This window comes from Trachinotus anak, unplaced genomic scaffold, assembly GCF_046630095.1.
Source record: "Trachinotus anak isolate AG129_WGS33_773 ecotype Australia unplaced genomic scaffold, CSIRO_AGI_Tana_v1 ptg000012l, whole genome shotgun sequence".
NCBI classification, from domain to species: Eukaryota; Metazoa; Chordata; class Actinopteri; order Carangiformes; family Carangidae; genus Trachinotus; species Trachinotus anak.
In genome coordinates, this window is record NW_027273863.1 from 14,708,639 (window position 1) to 14,730,401 (window position 21,763).

General features: G+C 43.5%; 1 protein-coding gene and 1 long non-coding RNA gene across 9 annotated transcripts in view; one reads left to right on the top strand and one right to left on the bottom strand.

Moving 5' to 3' along the window:
- znf521 (zinc finger protein 521) overlaps positions 1-21,763 on the bottom strand; it is a 90,503-nt gene that overhangs the window by 36,464 nt on the left and 32,276 nt on the right. For 4 of the 7 annotated variants that reach the window (XM_071490838.1, XM_071490837.1, XM_071490835.1 and 1 more), the window contains exons 4-6: positions 10,930-14,435; positions 10,664-10,748; positions 10,248-10,280 (exon numbers count right to left, since the gene is read on the bottom strand). In XM_071490838.1, the coding sequence (XP_071346939.1) occupies positions 10,248-10,280; positions 10,664-10,748; positions 10,930-14,079 (3,268 nt within the window). In that variant the 5' untranslated portion in view covers positions 14,080-14,435. The remainder of the gene's footprint in view (positions 1-10,247; positions 10,281-10,663; positions 10,749-10,929; positions 14,436-21,763) is intronic. The other 3 variants (XM_071490840.1, XM_071490839.1, XM_071490836.1) reach the window with 1 other exon arrangement.
- LOC139628783 (uncharacterized) lies at positions 1,198-16,231 on the top strand. 2 transcript variants are annotated; one of them, XR_011692858.1, is made up of 3 exons: positions 1,198-4,033; positions 15,811-15,988; positions 16,100-16,231. It is a non-coding gene; the product is annotated as an uncharacterized lncRNA (long non-coding RNA). The 2 variants fall into 2 exon arrangements; XR_011692859.1 differs by having other exon boundaries at positions 15,827-15,988.

The window sequence follows — 21,763 nt, forward strand, 5'->3', positions numbered from 1 at the left end:
ACAAAGTGCTAGCATTTGCAGCATCAGTACTCTCTAATATGCCTGTTGACTGAATATGAGAGCACCAGTGCTGACAGAATGTGAAATACTGTTGCTGAGAGAGGAAGCTTAGTGGTGATGTCTTCAGTCATGCTTAAAACCAATGGCTTCAGCTCTCCGTGGCAATCTTAAGGCGGCACGGAAGGACAAATGTTGCCGTGGAGGATGAAAGACACGTAAAGATGAGAGGGGGCAAGTAGTGAGCAGACACAGAGAGCAAGAGACACATGCAGTGGAAGAGAGAAATGCAGACAACATAAACCAAAGACGTAAAAACACAGGAGTAGGCAAAGAGCGCAAAGAGAGGGAAAGTGGAACGACAGAAAAATAAAGGAAGACAGCAAGAAAGAAAGAAAGAAAGAAAGAGAGAAAAAGAGATCTGTGAATTTCCCCTTCCTCCCCTGAGACCTCCCTTGATGCCAAGCATTCATCATCCAGCCTCTAATATCAGTTATTCTGTGGCTCCTCTGCTTACAGCAGAATTAATTTCTGCTTTAATTACTCTCATCGGCGGAATGCTGATGAAGGAGAGGGACGAGGCATTCTGGGACTCGGGCCTCATTCCACCACTTTAATTTGAATGAATTCCACCCGGAGACGCTGGCAAACAACTGGCAGCCGAGCCCCGGGAGCCACTCTGGGACTGCGCAGAAGAGCTGCAGCCATGGCCCCCACCAACCTAGCTACCTTGTGTGTGTGTGTGTGTGTGTGTGTGTGCCTCTGTGTGTTTCCAAGCTTGTGTGTATTATGTGGAGCATGTTGATTGCGCGCGAGGCTGAGCGTTAAAGTGAAAAAGGTAGGGAGAAGGAACACACAAGGAGAGGGGAAGAGAAAAAAAAGAGGATTGATGAGTGCGCGTACAGTAAACGAGCGTGTTTACTGTGTTTACAGTGTTGGTGTGTGAGCGTGCATGTGTCTTGGTGCGCCGTGTGCACGTGTTTGCTTTGACATAAATGTACTCAGGGATATGGGCTGTGAAAGTAGAATGTCTATAGAAACAAACTGTAAATGATTTCACAGAGCCAGAGATGGTGAGAACAGATCCATACAGAGACAAAATATATGAAATATGAACAGCATCACTGACTGCAGTCCACTGTGTAACACAAGTGTTAGTTGGAGAGTAAAAATCATTAATAGTTAATTTGATTATTCCAGATATGGCACATCATACTCCCCAACAAAACCCCCAGTCCATGTATCATACAAAAACTAGCAGTATAATAAAAAGGAAAAATAGGAAATAGCTGTATGAATAGGGGAAGGGCTGTATGTGTGAGATGCACACATTCCATGTTTGCATAATGAAAACAACAGCAGAAACAGTATAATATCACAACCATGGCAGAGGAGCAGAGAGAGGGGCCATAATTGACTTTTCTCCAAGCCAGCTTGGTAGTTACAGAACGTAGCATATTGGATAAGGATTGTGATTGATTATGTGGGTCTGCCATACCGATTTTGATTAAATGTAACCATGGGTTTCTTTTCCAAGCCCTAATGAAGCAGCAATTTGAAACTGAGAGCCAGGCTGCCTTCAGCCCCACACCATGTATCTGAGTGTAAATGATGCTTCAAAACAGGCATCATCACACAACATCCTGCCGCTGTCCCTCTGCTATGACGGAAGAACGTATAGATTTTGCCAATGTCTGTTTTTGGCTAATTAACACAATTAAAGAAGCTAAATAACTTATATACAAAAGTCTGATTTAATGCAAAAAAAATAGTATTCGCGCTCTGTTGCTACAGCATTGAAATTCAATGAATAATTAGGTGGCGTGAATCTCTGCAGGGAAAACATAAATTTCCCCTTACAGCGGAGTAACATAACTATAATTAATATGTATGCTGACATTAGAGGAAGATGCTTACAACCCCTTGAATTCATTCAGTCGCACTTTTTAACTTCACTCCACAACACATAGCACAATTCATCTCCTCCAATTTCATGTTCTGAGCCATCCCTCCTCCAGTTCAGCAGAGGGCAGGGAGGTAGGTAGGTGTGACCTCCACCGACCCTGAAACCTCTGGACAGGTGGGCGGTGGCCTACGTGCACTGTCCGTTTGGCAGCAGCTCTCCTCCCCTCCCCGGCAGGGAACTCAGGCCATGATGAGCAGCTGGGTCGCAAACACTAAGCACATTAATATCTTCTTAATGATAATAATCATTATGGCATAAGCACCTTCCCCAAAGTGGGAAAGCTCACGAAATGTGCCAGGGAAGCATCGTCGTTAAGGTAAAAAAACTGAGATGAAATGACTCTTTTAATGGGCAGCAACTTACAGCCACCAGGATAATGCAGACACTAATGTAATAATGTGATAATGAGATACACCAAAGACATGAGGGAGACCAAAAACTCAATGAAATCAGTGTGAACAAATAAATAAAACCTGACAGAGTTACCACTGCAGATAAGCATTGTATCATACATACTGCATGCTACTACAGACTTTCCTGTATCACAGAAATCTGCTCTAAGCAGCACAGACTATCACTACGTTTTGCTCCTGCTCTAAGGCCTTTCTGGAGTTAGTGGAGTACTTCACCACCTTGTCTCCCTGTGCCTTTGAATCCATGAAGTGCCACTCGCACACAGCATTTCCCATATACTCGCCTCATTTAATATAACTGTCAGTATTCACCTATCATAGGCCATTATCTGTCTCATCCGCATTCATTATTGAAGCTAATGATCTGTTGTCCTCTCTGCTCCCCATTGAAGGAGGACTACATTAAAAGTCTCTTACTAACTTAATTAGTAATTATAAATGTTAAAGATTAATCAGAGAGTGAGTGGCTTAAGGTTTACGTCTCTAGGCAGTGGTGGGACAAATGGAGAGACAAAGAGGCCATGTCGCTTCAGTGTTCACACTCCACTGTCATGCTGGAAATGGAACAAGACGTATGTAAAGAGTGGAAGTGTGACCATTTTACCTCTAATGACTATCACTTGTGTTTTTATCAGTGTGTTTGCATATGAAAAGATGGAAACAAAATGTTATTTGAAATAAAAATGTATTTCTATGTAAAGGGAGAGCGTGTGTGCTTAAAGCTACCTGCCAGCTAAATACAGCATGTTTCTATTCTATAATCTATTTGCACTACTCTAGTGAATATAATGCTGTTACATGAAGCGGCATTTAATATAGTAACCTATGATGCATGCAGTATCCACATTATCTCTTTCTAACAAGATGGAAATAGATCCCCTTAATTAAATCCTGGGTGTACACTAATTCCTTACTAGATCTGCACCTCTTTGACAATTCTACATCAGCAGCACCGTGCACTCCAGTAAACATATAAGCACTGATATCAACATTAAACCTTAATAACTAATAAAGCTTTCATCCAGGGAGTTCCTGTGTGATTTCCATTAATGTGAGGGGGAATCGCCCAGGACCATCTCCCTGTTTTCCGGAGCACATTGATGCTAAAGCCGTCGGGGTGGGTACTCTCGGTGCAGAGGAGGAAAACAAGGAGGAACTTTATCTGTGCTGAGTTGTGGGATGGTAGAGATGTAAATTGCATTTCTGCCTAAACTTCGACCACATGTGTGAGAGAAACTGCTACGCTCTTATTTCACCAGCCATTAAATGTCAGTTAAAGGATAGGAACGAGGTTCAGTGTGATAAATAACAACTGACTACTGTAAAGACAAGCAAAGATTTCACAGTAAACGGCGAGTATCCATTTGGTAGATCTGCCCTCTCTCTTTTAGAGGAGAAATGGCGGTGCTTTGACTGTTGAGCAGGGAGTCCTATCACACAAGACACACAGAGTGGGGTGATGGTGGGGGGGCTGGCCGGTGGCCCGCAGCACCTGAAACCTATTAGAGAGCTTTGGAACATTCCACAGGGTTCTTCCACTTTGGCCAGAGGGCATCGTAAAGGTCCTCACAGAGAGGGTCGGTAAGACTCAGACACAGACAAACAGCCAGCAAGGTGAAACACTAAAACTAGAGTAGGATATGGAAGAGCACGACATGTGAGTATACTTATACTACAAATGGCAGCACTGTTTGTATTGTGGTAAGGAATAAGCTTCCACCAGGTTCCCTATCTGGCCTGTGGTCCCTGCTGAAATGTAAAATGTGGTCTAAAGGCTAAGATTACATTTTCTGCACTTAGTTTGTCTTCATAAAGGAACTATGATTAAAACATTTACCGTTGGCAAGCCATGCAAAACTTTTATCAACTTTTTATCAAATGGTTTGCCATCTGGACTTAAAACAGTAGGGGCCCAATAGTGCACTGACACTAAAAACAAACATGCATAAACACACACAACCTGCTGCCAAATTTCTTGGAGATAGCCCTATCTTCTCCGCTATGTGTGTGTATATATGTGTTTTAGTGGTACCAAGGCCCATCTCTTTGGCTGGATCTGTGTCCATGCCTCAGTGTTATGCTCACTGGGTTTAGCTCTGTGGGTGTCTGTGGCCTCTCCTCTGGCCGCCCGTGTCCATTTGCTCTGCGGGTATGGCAGGCCTGAGCTGACAGATGGCCGCCCCTCTCCATTCCGCTCCAGAGTAACACAGTAACTGGTTTTTCCTCCGCCGTTGACCTTGCCACAGCCAGCCAGCAATCCAGGCTGGCACTCGGCCTGTCGAACAGGAGGGTAATGAAGTCCAGCGCTGCTCACATGATTATTAAGGCTTTGACGCTGGGGGGCCTTTCAGAACCCTATCCCCCTCCCCTCTCCTCCCCTGTCTGCCATTCACACAGCCAAAGTTCGATGAGGATGGTCATTCGTTACATGGTACTTTGGAAAACCACCATTGTGCACCATAAAGAGAGCTGAAACTTTTTGCTGTACTCTTGGAGTATTCTAACACAAACCTCTTTACACCTATGAAGTGTACTTAACAACAATTTTGAGAACAACATTGAAACTCTTTCCTATTCAGTAGCGTATGGTAGCTACTGCTGTCCTAACGTGCCTGTCATTCCAAAAACACACCAAGTCAGAGCCACTACACAATCTGTCGCACAACCATTGGTGCTGACAACCACTAAAAGCAATGCAGTTCAGAAGTAGAGCGCCACTTCACTCTCACTGCAATTCTCCCTTACCACAAGCATCTCTAGGCACGCTTGGAACCCCGGTCCCATCAGGGCCAGACTGGGATTTGAGAGGTGTAGGTTGCAGCTCTGACCTTTACTAAGGCAGGACTGTCTGTTTGCACTTCTCCCATAAGCCCCCCTCCAGTCAGACTGCTAAGCAACCCCATCAGACCAGGGGTGCGCATGCACCTACGGCCTTGGTGACATCTCAGAGACCATGGGGAGGTGGAGTAATGCAGAGGTTAATTCTGATCATCCAGTATTTATGGGATTCACTTCAGAACAAGGGTTGGCATTAACACTCTAAAGGAGACATCCCTCCTGTATATCAATAAAACATAGCCAGAAGCGCAGGAAGAGCCTACCTTTATTCAGGTCGCTCAAGTTCCTGACTAGACTTGCATAGAGGATTGGAAAAGCACACCAGTGAATCATTCACCAGATGATGTCTCTAAATTCAAAGAAATGTGTAGGATTTATACCTAAATCTGTATTATTGCATTTTGCAGTTTGTAATTTATGCTTCCAAATGATTAACTCAGCAAACGAGCACAGTTTAACCAGTCACTGAAAGGAATTTGCCCCAAATCACCATGGTGACACCAACCTACCCATTGCAATGCAGTAAGGGGCAGCCAGTGCTCGCTCAGAGTTTGTACAAACAGGCTGTATGAACTGAGAGCATCAGATATTTTCTCACATGTTGGCCTAGTCTGTGAGGTGTGGGGAAATGTCAGGAAAATCAATAGATAAGGACCACATCAGACTGAGCTTGTCTGGCCTAGCAACAGAGCATCCCCATGGTGATGTCAATTACCTCTGCTTTACAACAAAAACACCAGGAAGAGCAAAACAGTCTCTGCAATGCTGTAAAACTTTTAATGCAGTCTCCTGGTTACATTGAGGAATTTATAAGAAACTTCTTTTTTTGTTTTCCATCCAGACAGGTAGGTAACACTGTGAATGTGAGAATCTTATTGATAGCTCTTTTTTGCGGCTCACTCTGTTTTCCATTCTCCTCATGGACGCCACATTAGTCAGGGAGAGGTATAATGTAACGAGCAGTAAGGTGCGCATAATTGCATATTAGCAGCAACACACTTGGCTGCACGGGAGGTGACTGCGCTAACGAAGAGAAAGGTGTTATTAATCACCAATTAATAAAAGCAGGCAGATATCACACTCGGTATATGGCACGCATGGTTTCCTTTGTTTCCACTGGCTGGTCCAAGCCTGTTCTCTTACTTATTTCATAAGATTGATCCTGTTCCTGTGCCGTGTTGTCTATTGAGTTCTGACTCTGATCCAGCCCCCTAGGAGTCAAATGGGGAGTGTTTGGCCATGTTTGTTAGCAGATTACATGTGTATGTGCTCTATGAATGAGTCCCAGAAACTGAGGGAACACCATCAGACATACCTAATCAAAGAGGATTATAGGAAAAGAAACAAAGAATGAAAATACCATATTCTGTTTGTGCACCAGGAGAAAAAAAAAGCTTAATGGGGTAGTGAATGTGTTGCCACCAGGGCAGAGACAGTGATGGAGACCATGTAATCAACATACACCGGCCAAGTTGCTCTTGGGGCCCAAGACAAGAGGATATGTGTCAAGGATAATTTGCGGCCCTTAGCAAGAAACAAAACAAGGCTTTCAGCTTCAAATACTGTTACAGTGTGCCTCCTGTCTGTTCCCCCCATGAAGAGCCAACACAGTATGTTTTTTGCCAGGTTGGAGCTCAGTTAATATAAAAATGTGAGCCCTAGATAGTGAGACAGAGGAAAATGGAGAGATAGTGGACAAAGAGGGGGCAGGAGGAGAAAGAGAGAACAGAGAGGAGGAGGAGAAACTAGGGGAGAGCTAAAGGCCTCTCACTCGCTCTCCTCTCCAGCTCTGTAACGGCCCACAGTGCCTGCTTCACACAGAGCGGCCAGCTGTACAGCAAATGTGCCTTTCCCTCTCCGCCCCCGAACCTTTCCACCCCTCCAGTGCCCCCCTCTGCCTGGGCCGTCCAGGCCACCGGCTCCTCTCTGTGAGAGAAGGCTCCTCCCTGACTTGGCTTCAAGCTCTATGTTGTCACCAACCCAAAAAATCCGTAGAGGTGACCCCAAAAACACTTTTCTGGGATGTGGTTTGGTTTGCTTGTTTACAGTTGTCCTTCTGAGCACTGCCACCTTGGCAGTAGCTGCTTGGAATGGACAGGAGTGAGATGAAATTGGATTGAAAGCAGATTCAACAGAAAAGCAAAAACCCTTCTCACCTTTAAAACCCTTTAAGACAGAGTCTGTGCTTCAAAACATGTCAGGGCTCTGAAAATCCACACAGGGACATTTGAAACAGTGCGATAAATAGGCCAAACGTGCCCCCCCATGAGGCTCCAAATGTCATAGTTTACAGTGGGGTCAAAGTGAAGCAATGGGGTGGCATGATGGCATGCTGATAAAACCAAACAGGCTTTTGTGTCAATGAAAGACCTTCAAAGGTCCTCTCAAAAAAAAAAAACAGACGACTTTGTGAAAGCACTGTGATTTTAAATATTTTTTTCCAATACGATTACAACAGATGAACATGGCAAGTTGAACTGATGGTCAGATTTGTTTTCTAATCTCAAAGAAAAATAGCAGTAAAAGGTTTGATAGTGACTGCAGCAGCTGAAAGCTGTATAAATCTGTGTGTCTCTGGAGAAAAATCGGACACCCTCAATTCTGTAAGTGTGCCATGCCAAAAAAACTCTAAACTAAAGAGTGGCCAGCTGTCTTCTGGCCTGCTATTAAATTGCTCCTTGGATGGTGGCGATATCATTTTTTTCTCCATAGGAGTATCACACCAGGTCCCCAAACAGAGCGACCAGCTGTACAGCAAATGTGTACTGATCCATCTGGGCCCTAGCAGGCTGCGGCCTCCATCTTAAGACACGTGGGGCCGTTCATAGGCTTGGCTGGGGTTGGTCTGCAACACACCCTTCTGAATCCATGGCCACCTCCTTCCCTTTCATTCACCCCCATTATCATAGTAAATGTTGAGTAGCTGTGCACCAGAGCTACGCTTTATATCTGAACTAGGACGTCATCATCTGAGTGTAATATCCATGCATCAAAATGTGCTGGCAGTTACACAGAAGAGGCAGCCACGAGCACTTCGGCCCGATGGGAGGAGATGAGGGTGGAGGCTGAGTGCACTTAGTTTAGGGAGACTATTGTATTACAAAGGCAGCTAATATGGACTTGTCTGGGTGAGACAGGCTCAGGTTTTGTTGTTCCATACACTTAGCACTATGGTTATGTCACGGCTCACCACTATATATAGAGTTATCAGTGTGAACTGACACCATGGAGCGGGGCATGGATGAAAACAACACCCCTATGAATCCAGCGTCTGCTCCATTACCTACGCTAATAACGCTGACAGCTGAGCGGAGATGACCCCAGCCCCCTGTTTCCCCTCTCCTGTGCAGATGGCCATTAAAAGGAGAAAGTGTCCCTTTTTTCAGTAGAGAAGGTATTTAGAGCTTTTCCAAATGAGTATTTTTTTTTGTGTTTTTGGCCCAAATTGGCTTTGCAGTGATTATACGCTGGATTGAATTTAACCCCGCTATACATTAAAACAGGATTATTCAGGAGCCATATCAAAACATTAGATCAATATTAGTTTTGTGACACAACTAAGCTGATGTTTATATCTATAACTTTTCAGTTAAACATATTTTCTTTATTTTTACTTATCCAATTCCCTTTTTGTTTGTTTGTTTGTCAATATGCAGTCACGACTTGACAACTTCATCTTTTGACCAAATTTTCATTACGACGACTTCTGTTTCCCCCATATTTTACAGATCACAAAACAAATGCATCTAACAGAAACCCTTTTGAGGACTCTGATGAAAACCATGATCATGTTGAATACAAAGCAATGGCATATCAGAGAAGTAAGACATCAGACAATAACCCAATCACCTATCCTCCTGTTATCTTAAGCTGTCTGAATTCCACTATTATGGGGGAACTGTGTGCTTGTGCTGCTGAAAGACATAAAATAACCAGTAGGGGGGTTTGTTTTCTACCCTCCCAGTGTGCTCCGTGCCTGCCTTCGCGAGAGAAAGGACTAATGCTGGCATGGTACTGTATTAGGCACCCCCAGTAGAATAGTGGGTGAGCAGATCGCAAAGATGAATACAAAATACACACCTACACACTCTCAGCTCGTCTCTCTCCTTTGCAAATACACCGCAGCATCAAAATCACAAATCACATGCTTCTGATTGTTTATGCACAAACAGTGGGTCCCTGATAGAATTGCCTACCGGTCCTGATAGAATTGCCCACCGTGTTTAAATTCACCTGCGCCTAGAAGCGTGTCCCAAACAGAGAGGCGGTTTGGTTCCAGATCAATGAGTCTCTCTCCCACTGAAGACAACAGATAATGCAGTGTAATGAAAGAGCCGCCAAACGAGCTGAATAAATGAATGAATAAAGGAACGTGAGACCGGAATTCAGACGCCTACTTACTGCAGGCAAGAAAACCTGTTTTCCAATTGTCTGTTCTCTACAAATTATTCTGCCTGCATACAAATGACAACCAAAAGTAAAGACATTTCGAGAATGTGGAGGTTAGTGTTACACCAGCACTCTTAGTTTAGGAATCTTGCGACAGGAAATGAGAAATTTGGAATAATTTTGTGAGACACAATGTAATAAAATCAAAAATCCATTTTTTCAGTTGATTTGACGTCATTAAATGCTGAGAGCATGAAAGTATGTTACCACATGTTGTATTCAGATCTCAGTCATCTGAACAGAGTACTTAAGTGAAGAGACACAATAAACAAGCAAAAAAAGAAAAAGAACAAGAAAAAAGTACAGCAGCAATGTGAAGATTTTTTTTTGAAAACTGCAATAATATTTGAAATGTAAACAGTTTGAATAAAATCTGTTTTGGTATTTGAATATTTCAGTAATCCATACAGTACGTTTCCACTACTTCAAACTACCTTTATAACAGAGTGGTTTGAAGTGGAGAGATTCTGCTCCACAAGCATGCACACGTACTATATTATACCATTCACATGCATGGGGAAATGAAGATGATGGGCACAACACTGGGGATGCATTTGATGGTCAAAATATTAAAATAATTCCACCTATTTGGTGATGTGATCCAGATACTTGTGAGCCTGAATGAGACAGGGTCAAATATTTTATTACATATATCACATCAATTCTTGATATGTGATTCATCTTTTTAAAAAGTATAGAAAAGACTATATCTGGAATTTATTTAAAATGATCAAATATTTGTGGTGAATTTTTGGTGAATTTACCTTAATGATTTGCATATTATATTGATGACGGTCACACAAAATCATTCCCTCTAACATTTAAATCACACACATAAAAGCCCCATTGATTAAATTGATGCTACATTGTAGAAATACTTTGGGAAATGTAGAAAAACACATTTACAAAGATACTACACAAGCACAGTTTTTTCTTATGAATTTGTTGTAGGAGTGCAACAAAGACCATAATGAATGAAGCAAAAAGAGTTATCTCCTACCCAGCATATGGTTGGCCACATGAACTTGGATGTCCCATTCACTGTAGAACACCATTTGACATTTGATGCACTGGTATGTCTTCTTCTGTAAATAAGATTGAGAGAAAAGGAATTATTATAGTCAACTTTGAATAAAAGCTAATATTACAAATTAGAAATCAGTTTAGTTTTACCAATTCAACATAACAATACAAAACAATTTGTGAACCTCAGCATGTTCTTATGAGCTACTCAGCCACATTCAATACAACACTAATTAACAATACCTCTTCAGTTTGTGAGGGACTGGTTCTAGGCATGGGGGACACCTGGGGGGTCTTGAGCTGCCCACTGTTGCTATCCCCAGCCTGTTCCCGGTGCACTGTCTGGATGTGGTTTTGCAACTCTGCTTCTGACTCAAACTTCACATTGCAGCTAGAGCATCGTGTCTTGGCAGCAGATGATGAGGATATGGAAGAGGATGAAGATGATGAAGAGACGGCTTTGCCTTTCCCGTCTCCAGGGCTGAGACTCTCCCCCTGGACCCATGCACCAGTAGTTGTTGCGGGAGTGGTGGCTCCACCTTGCTGTTGTTGCCTTCCTCCATTAACTGTTGGGCTAGAGCTCTTTGAACCAGCTGCTGTCACACAGGACGCACAGAGTCCGTAAGGCAGGCCATTGATGTCCAGCTTCACAAGGTCTTGTTTAGACCGAAAATCTTTCAGGCAAGAGGCGCACTTGAAAAGTTTCTGAGCATGTTGTTGCTGCTGGTTATGAGAAATGGCATTGCTGCGGCCCATCGGTTGGTTGCCGGACATGGTACCTGTTTTTTGCATGTGGAAGGTACCATGGATCTTTAGCTCCAATGTGGAGGTGACTGTCTGCATGCAGACCACACAGCGAAAACCTGTCAGGGAGTTCCTTAGGTCGGGGTGCATCTGGCAATGCTCCAGGAAGTCTTCCTCACACTGCAGTGGCATCTTACAAATGCGGCAGCTTCCTGTGTCCAGACTTTTGCTATGGGTGACCTTGTGCTCAGTCAGGGTGAGTAAGGAAGGGAAGCGCTCCCCACAGATGGGACACATGTAGTGTTTGACAGGCCCAAGGTGGGTCTGCATATGTTCCCTCAGCCCAGCCTCAGAGAAGAAGGTGCGGGAGCAGACATTGCACTTGTGGTTGCCCTTGATCATTTCAGCTTTCCTTTTCATCATGGCACTCTCACCAGGGCGAATATTGTGGTCTCTCAACTGGTGGTTAGTGAGGAGTGACTCCATGGTGTAGGATGCCCCACAGATGTCACACCCATACATGGGCTCTGCTGTGTCCACCTCTTCCTCACTTCCATCATGGCTGTTCTGGGACTCCACAACAGATCCTCCTGCTGGCCCTGGACCATGGCTGTTAGTTAGGAGACCTTGTAGCTCAGCATCTTCTTTAGGCTGTCCATCCCCACCACTTACAGTAGAGCCATTAGCACCACAGTTCTGTGCCTTACCCTCAAACACACAGTGTTTCTCCCTCAAATGCTTCTCCAAAAGGACGATGGCATGGAAGGCCTTACTGCAGAAGCGACAGTTATACTTCTTACTGTGGGTGGTGATGTGGCACTGCAGCTCAACCTCTGTGCCAAAGGACTCGCCACAAAAAATGCAGCGATGGGCACGGCCCTGGTTTTCCAGATGGCTATGTTTGACATGTAGCTGTAGGTCAGTCTCATGCCTGAAGTCCCAGTTACAGGAGGTGCAGCGATACACCTTCTTCTCATTGCTGTGCTTTACAGCCAGGTGGAGCTGGGTGGAAACCTTTGAGTCAAACACCTCCTGGCACAGAGTGCAACGAAAGAAGACAAAGGTATGCATGTCGAGTAGGTGCTTCTGCAGGTCATCCACCGAAGTGAATTGCTTGTCACAGCTCTCACAGATGTAATAAGTGGATGTAATAGTGAAGTGAATTGTCACATGCTTTAACAGGGACTCTTGGTTGGGGAACTCTTTGTTGCACTGTGGACAGGTCAGCTGAGGCTGCAGGCCATCCAGGTGAGTTTTTAGGTGAGTCTGAAAAAGGTCTAAGCTTGTATACTTAGCTCCACACTGGTTACATATGAACTCACTTGCAGTGCGTGAGGCTGAGCTGCCCTGTTTCAGCATGGTTGGTTCCACAGATATTGGAGAAGAGGGGCTGAGAGTGCGCAGGGCTTTCTTTCCATTGTTGATGTAGTTCAGTGCCAGTGGAATGTTCTTGTGATTCTCCTTGATGTGCTTGTTGAGCTTCAGAACACTGTTGAATATGGGGGAATTGGTGCAATACGAACAGGAGTACACTTCTACTATAGGCTCCTTGGGAGTTACAGCCAAAGGGGAGTCAAAGCGCAGGCTTCCCCCATCACAGTGAGTCTGACGAACATGTTCTTCCAAGGTAGCCTCTGTCAAGAACCCCATGAAGCACTGGGGGCAGAAGAAGGCATTGCTCTCCTTGGCCACAGGACTAGGAAAGCCATGAGAGCAGCGGATGTGTTCCTGGAGTGCATTGAGGTCACTCAACACCTCAGGGCAGAAGTTACACTGCAGGAGGGCATCAGGCAAGCTGGCTAATAGGGCAGCATGGTCTTCTGCATTGTGGACCTGCTTAAGATGTTCATTTAGATTTAGTAAAGAGGGCAGAACTTCCAAACAAAACTGGCAAGTATGAGCCTGTTCTGGCTTGTCAAGATGCATGGTTCGTAGGTGAATTTGAAGCACAGCCAGACTGGAGAATACTTGTTTGTTGCAATAGATGCAACTGTAGGAGACTTTAGGCTGTTTGGAGGAACGCCCGCCTATGTCTGATGTGTTCTGAGCAGCCCTCTTTCTCCTGCCCCTTGTCTTGGGCACAGGTGGTGCTGTCTCCACCATTGTGGAGCTGTCAACAGAAAGGTTGGAGTCTGGAGTGGTGCTAGAGACAGAGGTGTAGCCCACTGTTAGCAAGGAAGGGCTGTTACTGTGATTACTTGATTCAGGGAGCTGGTGGATGTCCATGTGAGCATAGAGGTCCTCAACAGACAAAAAGTGCTCAGAGCAGATAGCACAGGTGTGGCCCTTCCTGTCTCGGCTGTGAGCTTGGTCAATGTGAGTCAGCAGGGTGCCCTCATCACTGAAGGGCTCATGGCAGTAGATGCACTGCAGGGTGGCACCCAGGCCTCCATCCTCTGATGGTGAGCACTCTGGGTGGCACTCAGCGATGTGCCTCTGGAGCTCTTCTGGGATATCAAAGCCCTCCTCACAACGGCTGCATTTACGTGTTTCTTTCAGCTTCCAATCATCAGCTCTAGAAAGGCTGGAGCTGCTGCCGTCTTTGCCCCTTTCATGTACTTGCATGTGGCCATGGAGAGAGCTGGAGGAAAGGAAGCCTCGGCGGCACACAGGGCACTTGTGGGGTTTGTTGGAGGCGTGAGTTTTCATGTGGATTTTGAGGTGATCACTGCGGGAGAAGGCAGAATCACACTCTCCACAGTGGTACTTCTTATCGCCGGTGTGGAGCTTCACGTGTCGATCTCGGCTGCGCTTGTGCTTAAACAGGCGACTGCAAAAGGTACAGCTGAAGGGGAGTTTATCACCGTGACTCTGTTCGTGACGCTTGAGGAAACTTAAGCGACTGAAGGACTTGTCACAAAACTGGCATGGGTATGGCAGGCCAGGGCCCCCTTCCTCCTCGCCAAAATCATAGTCCTCGCAGTGTCCTGGAGAAGTCTGATCCTTACTGGAGGGAGATGATGCTGGCCAAGAACATGATGGGTCATCCTCAAGATCAGCAGCGTCTGGAGAGGAAGACAGAAAGAGAGAAAAGAGGGTATCAAGGGCAAGTCAGAGCAAAAAAGATGGAGAGAGAAGGAGAGAGTGTGTAAAATAGTTGTTTTGTAAGACTGTATTAGCAACTCATTTGTCTCACTCTTTGAAATAGAAAAGGTGGGCCACCGTGGTGTTATTTGTCATTGTAATTATTAGGCTGTGGTGTATGAATTTAGAAATCTTTGTAACTTAGACCATTTTTTCTTCAGTGGAAACAATACCTCTCCTTAGGTGTTATCTAAAAAGTTACATTTAAATATGCACTTTTAAGTGTAATTGGAGAACAGAATAAGTGGAAATACTTTTACTACAATTAACCTTGTATGTGGCCGTGTAATTGCTTAGCCCACTGTGACTCAAAACACAATCTCTGACATTTAAAGCCAACACAAGACAATGGCTGTACTTTAGGATGTAAGCTTGGCATGAGGTAAATGAGAACATTTCCATTATTCCTGAAAAATAACTAGAATATTTTTTGAAAAACAAAAGTCCTTGAAATGACCTTAAGACAAGAGAAAAAAAAAGCAGGGAAAAGCAGCTCTCAAGAGTGAAAGAGAAGATTAAATGTGCAATTTAGACTACAGCTATGCATAGCCTTTAGGAACCCTCCACTGGAAAATAGATGATTTTCATGAAACATGGGCCTTTCAGAACATCAGTCAATAGATATCAGATTATAGAATATGAATTATTATCATATTTTGACTGTGTGGTTTGTGCTAAGCCGTGAGGCAACTGATAGCCGACTGGATGGATGAATGTGCCATGTGCTGATGCAGGGGGAGTGGGTGGGGGACACAAGTGTACAGGGAAACGGATAGGGGAAGACGACAACCAAGTGACTAACAATCTCACTCAAGGACAAGCAGGTGCAGAAAATGACCAGGGAACACCAGTCAACTGACAATACAGCCCCCGTTCATTTTACAGTTACTTTAATGTGTCCCTATTCAAATCGTTTTGTTGCCGACATTCCTTTCCACTGGTTCACTGTATGGTGATATGAATGGAAAACACAGAACACCACTTTCCACAAGTTCAAAAGGTTACAGACCACTTCTTCCCGCTGCCGAATTCTAAGTGCTGTGAACTTCCTTACCTAAATAAAACAACGTAATCCCAACCCCTTCAGAAAAAAACTGTGTCAAAAGGCCAAAACTTGGAATGGGAAAAACAAGAGGAAACTGCAAAGATTTATGAGAGGGACGAAGGAAAGGCATGAGCTCTTTCCAGGATCTAACCTCTGTACTCTCCTTCAGCTGACAAATCTAAGTCTCTCTCTCTCTCTCTCTCTCTCTCTCTCTCTCTCTCTCCCCCCCTTTCTGTTGTTTTTGCTGGGAGATCTGCCCTTTGTCAGGATATCATGCCCTCTCTGAGCACTTACCCCCATCAGGGCCTATCTTCAGGAAACAGATGGGGTCGGAGGCCATTCCCTTGCCCCTCCAAACTGCTGAAAGCGGCACATTGAGAGCCCACCTCCACACCGTGGCCCTCCCGGAAACCTCCCACCCCTGGCAAGGTGCCCACTCTGCACACACATCTCACTCAAGGAGCAAACCTTGCCTGATTTACTTGCTTTATCTCTCATACATGTCTCAATGTTTTGTTTTCTCTCTCTCTCTGGTTTGAGGGAGGATGGGTGACTCAGTGCTATGCCCTCCTCCACAGAGGGGGCGGATCTGCCCTCTCTCATACTGCCTCCCAGGGTATAGGAGAAGAAGACAGTGCAAGAAGAATGACCCCAGCCAATGCCTTACAGTCATACATATTGGCTTTGAGACAATAGCATAAAACAAACAAATAAATGGGCCTGTATACAAGGCTAAATGAAATTCTACTGTCTTAAATGAGGATGTCTTTGCCTTGAGACATTACTAAGCTGTCAGGACACCTCATTCCATTTTTTTTTGTTTTGTTGTTGTTTACTTGATTTATATTATTTATTTAGTGTCTTTACTCCAATACCACGCACACATGAAGTCATATCTGTGGGGGACATGTGGGAGTCACAAACATTGCTTTAGTTCAACTCCCAGAATGGATGTTTAGATGGCCAAACAGCCATGGTAATGTTAGGTTTGTGAAATATTAGAGAAGCTGCTCTATGATAAGATACCAATATATCAATATTACATAGTACATAGCAATGGTGTGATTAATTTTAGTTTGAGATGCACCTATTGGTCTATCATCATGCCAATCTGACTTAAATATGCTGTATATGTGCTGGAGCAAAAACTCCAATTTCCAAAATTTTCATTTCAAGTACAGTTGTCCCCCACAGTGTGACTTATCACAGTTTTACTCTCTCTCTCTCACACACATACACACACACACTCTCAGTAACATACACACAAGAGATCATGAGCGCACATACTGCACATTCACTCACAGTAACAAACATATATATATGAGCACACATACATGTACACATAGAAGACACAGATACAAGCGCAATGGCCAAAACAAGTGTGTGAACAACTGTAGATGAAAGAGCAATCTTCCTCAGGAGACCGCAAGAGGAAAGCAAGAGAGAGGGACTTGTTTTTTTCCTTCTTCACCCAGACAAGAAATGCCCAGGCCTCAGCAGCAGCCTGAGTAAATAAAAGAACGGGCCTTACTTCCCTGTCTCTCGGGCCGGGGGCCTGTGCACGCCAGCACTCTCTGTGCTGCTGCCAAAGGGGATGCTGGGGCCTGAAAAACTACACCCTGCAGCTGAAGGGCTGTCTTTGTTGGTCTGCCAAGGCCTTCCTGAGCATCCTCCAGCCAACAGCCTGTCACGTCCTGGGAGGAAGACCTCCATCTTAAGGCCTGTCCCTCTCTGGGAGTTCTGTCCCTACCCCCGCCTCTTCTCTCTTTTAAATGTCTCCTATATGGAACAAAACAACCTCATTTGGAGCGCAGCTATAGGGGATGGCATAAAGTGTCTCACAGCCATTTACTGGTATCATATAAATTCAACCCTAAGTTACAGCACACTAAAACTTTTTAAAAAATAATAAAAAAAAAGAAAGCTTAGCCTGATAAGTTCAAGGAATCCATTTATGTAAGGTTAATAAAGACATTTGCAATAGCTCTATATAAATTAGTGTTTCTTTTTTCTTGTGCTGCAAAAGTAACCACTAAAAATTCCCCTACCACACGCAAGTCTCAGTTTCCTCTAAGTCAGTCTGAACTACTCTTTGTGCACCACTTCCTCTATGTTCATTTATAGCACCCTTTCCCAGAGTAAATACTCCTGTTCAAATAAGATCCTTAATACTGGGAACAGGTAAGGTTGCCGTTTCTGTACAAAGCAGCATAGCTTTCAAAACCCCTGAAGTATTTTTGATTCATGCAATTAATGAATTTGAGAATTAGCAAGATATATGAATATATTTTTAAGAGAGCAAGTCATTAATTTTCCTGATGACATAGTTTCCCTTTGGACTGTATAGCACATATGGTGGTAAATGTTTTGTCTGTTTTTTTAATACTTAATGATACTCACAATTTGAAATGAATTACAGCAACTGAATTCTTTGCAGATACCACTCTGTCGTAGTGGGAGCTGAAAGCAAGATCAGAAGGAAGGCGACGTGATTTTCGGATTGCTAATACTTCAAATATATTAATGGCTGGTGTGCTCAGCAGTAGCACAATCAATAAAATATACGTACAAAGTTATCCATATTCAAAGCCAGTAAAATCCCCTTCCAGTTGTATATGTGAAAGTGTGGTTGGTAGAACAATTTAATTGATATGATGGAATTTGAGAAAACTTTAATGCCTAACACGTATGAGTGCCAAAAAAGAATCAGAGAAAAAAGGCATTATCAGTTCTCATGTTAAATATATTGAGGCTAAAGCTAAGATACTCAGTTTAACATCTGGTGTAAATACTGTAAGAAATCCTTCAAACAGAAATGACCTTTTGCCAAAATACCATAAAAATCTGTTCGCACAGTGCTCATCAAAGGTGTTCTTTTGCTCTCAAACCCAGACACATGCGTGTCTTGCCATTTTAAAATGCTGTGAAATGTCTTTTGACAACCATCAGCACCACGCTGATGTCTGTTCAGCCGACAGACTTACGTTCTCTGATGTTTTTATTTCAGCTGGGTGAAAATAATGCTGACCATCCCTGGACTGAACTGGCCTTTTCAGTATTATGAAACACTTTGTAAACCATATTTTGAAAAGTTCAAAAAATAAAGTAAAAAATAAAGAATTTTTTTCTTACGTAATTACCTACCTACTTAGAATTTGACATTTGATCGCAGACTTTGCCCAAAGCTAACTCTCGATAAACAGGCATGTGTGATTTCATTGTTTTTTTTCCACAGTTATACTCCCTTCTGAAACCTTTCAGGGACCCTGGTTTGGGAATAACTCACTGCTTCGTGTCTGAGGTCCTGGAAGGAGTTCAAAATTGCTTATCGCTGCCTGACAGCAACAGAATACATCTCTTCTATTTAGGAAGCCAAACTCTTATCCAGGTCCAGGACCTTATCTTATCAGAAAAGTGTTTTTGCTATCACTCATCTTCCACTTCTATAGCAAGCTAGACTTTGTTCAAAAGCCATTCCAGTGAAGCAAAGCATGCCCGTGCTTTCAGCCGCCAAACCTTGTCTTCCTGTGTGTTGTACCAGAGATCTGTACATAGTGGTTGTCATAAGAGATGTGTTTGTGTGAGTGTATTTGTGGCACATTGGGGATTAGGGATTCATTGAATAAACAAAAAGCTGACAACTTGTCTGATGTAACACCATGACCCCACTTCATATTCAGAGAGGGGATCTTTTTACAGTTACTGGGAAAAGTAGTGAGCCTTTCCCGTGAGACAATGCATGTGTCATCTCAACGCTTTTCCTGTTCTGATGCCCAAATAGCAACGTGTGTCTGAACAACACACTATCATGTACGGCCCTGTTTGTGACACAACCACTTAAGATCTAATAGAGGAGATGGGGAGAGAAATTTTTACATTAGCTAAGACTCCAATCTCCCCGACTGAGAGAGCGAGGGGAGGGAGGATGTCGAATTTCTGGGACTAATTCCAGTCAGATGAACGAATCACTCAGTTGATTCAGGACTGAGAGCTCAGAGGACACAGAGCTATTGGAAGAGGCCTAGTGCTCGGCTTTACTCACAGTAGTCCTGCTACATCCCTGTTTTAAGACATCAAATCCAGTCAAAATGAAACACTGATAATTCCCAGTAGCTGTCAACAAAAGTGCCAGGTGGCTAGACATGGCTTTTTGCATCACGCAGCTGATTAACACACTCACACAAACACACACAGAAATAAGCACAAGTAGAAGTATTTAAAGTAGCTGCTATTTATCATTACATTCTCAGCCTCAGATATAGCATTGTGTGTGAGTGTGTGTGTGTGTGTGTTGTGTATACTCAGCTTGTCTCTCTCTCGTCCTCTTTTTTTTTCTTCTTAGCAAACACAATATGTTTTTTACACATCACTGAGAAATGTCAGGTCCCTCTCCCCCCTTGCTACAGATCAATCAAATCCACTATGCTGCAGGATGAGAATGAGGGGTTGTGTGAGACGACTGGAGGAGCAGAGAACAAGGGTGCTATCTTTTACTGGACGAGGTAGAAAAACAGTGGATGAAATGAGGATTCACTTCCCGCGGTTTCATCAGTGCCGTAGCAGTGAGTTACTCCAGCCTAACATCATGTACACGCACCACAAAACACATATCCACTACACACACTTGGAAGAGAAATGCACACACACACACACACACACACACACACACACACACACACATACACACACACATACACACACCCAAACTGCAGTCAAGGGGGATTTTTTCACACGGGGCCCCGACACAAAGAGCTGGAACATCAAGCGCTGTCCTGACTCTGTGGTCTGGGTGTCCATTATTCTGGCCCTCATGGCTCTGTCTCTCAACCATGGGGAAGCGGCAAACTGTCAACTACTTTGTCCACATTACCCACGTCCCCCAGCTCAGACAGGAGCACTTGGTCACTGTCCCAGAAATCACAGTGCCCCAGTGGCGTCCCAGGAAAGTTAGACAAATGGAAGGCCAGAGGAGGAAAAGTAGGGCGCCAGTCATCCTTTACTAGGCTTTTTCTTTCCATGATAGTGAGACACAGTGAAAAGTGGAATTCCATTACTTATCACAGAGATGTGTCCCTGCTACACTGATGTCTTTCCGCTCAACATGAACAACCTGAAATCAATACTTAAGATTTTAATCAATCAATAACATTTCTTAAAATAACGACAAGGCTCTAAAATGAAAGAGGATGTTTGTGCTGTGTGCAGGATCTGCCTCATTATGTTTCCTGTGAAAATTAGCATCACATAACAATCCATAACCACAATGTTTGAACTCTGAAAGCACGGCAGAGATGACTTAATGATGGGTAACACATTTCTTATCCTCCATAACAACTGCATGCTATTACATTGAGGTCACTGAGGTCAGCAACACACTTTAACACATACTGTAACATGAGTGCCAGATAGGGTTGAAAAGGCCTGTAAAGAATTACTGTATATATTTAACTGTTTGATAAATCAACATTTCACTTGAACAAAGGCTTACAATAAAAGTAGCCATCTATATAGTAGAGAAGGTTGTCTTGTATTATCATGTTCGGTCCTGCCTGTGTTCCTCTGTATATTTTTCTGTGAGAGAAGCAAGTGTTACACCAGGGCAGGGCAAAGTCAGGGTTAACAAGAAATTAAATTGTCAGGAGCGCTTCATTTTGCTGCTTTCAAAATTAAGTCTTTTTTTTCAAAAAGAGAAAAAAGAAATTAATGAGATGAGAAAAAAAATTGAGACATTTAATTACAATATTATTCAAGAAAGGTGAATTTGGGGTTCATAATAGATTACTATTCAGAGTGCAGTGGCTGAGCTTGTGGGCTAATGTTGATGTTCTATTGTTTTGGTTGAATTTTCCTCATGTTTGAATTATTAAACACAAATCATACCGGGACCAAAATACACAGCATGCATGTCATTACCTGAAATGTACTGTAATAGTGTTTTAATCGATGGAGTGTTTTTAATAAATTATTAATAAATGTGTATTAATTGCAGAGATACTATCACTATAACAAAACTACATCACTGTAAATGCTCAGTATATACATTGGAGTATTTATTCATAATTTTATAAAAAGAAGCCTTATTAGGCTTTGGCAGAGATAAGACCTAAAGGTGCTGCAAAGCAAGACGGTTGGAGCTATGTAATGTAGGTGGAGCAGTCTGTGTGTGGGAGAAGGATGGTGGCAGTGGTGTCATCTCCTGTAGAA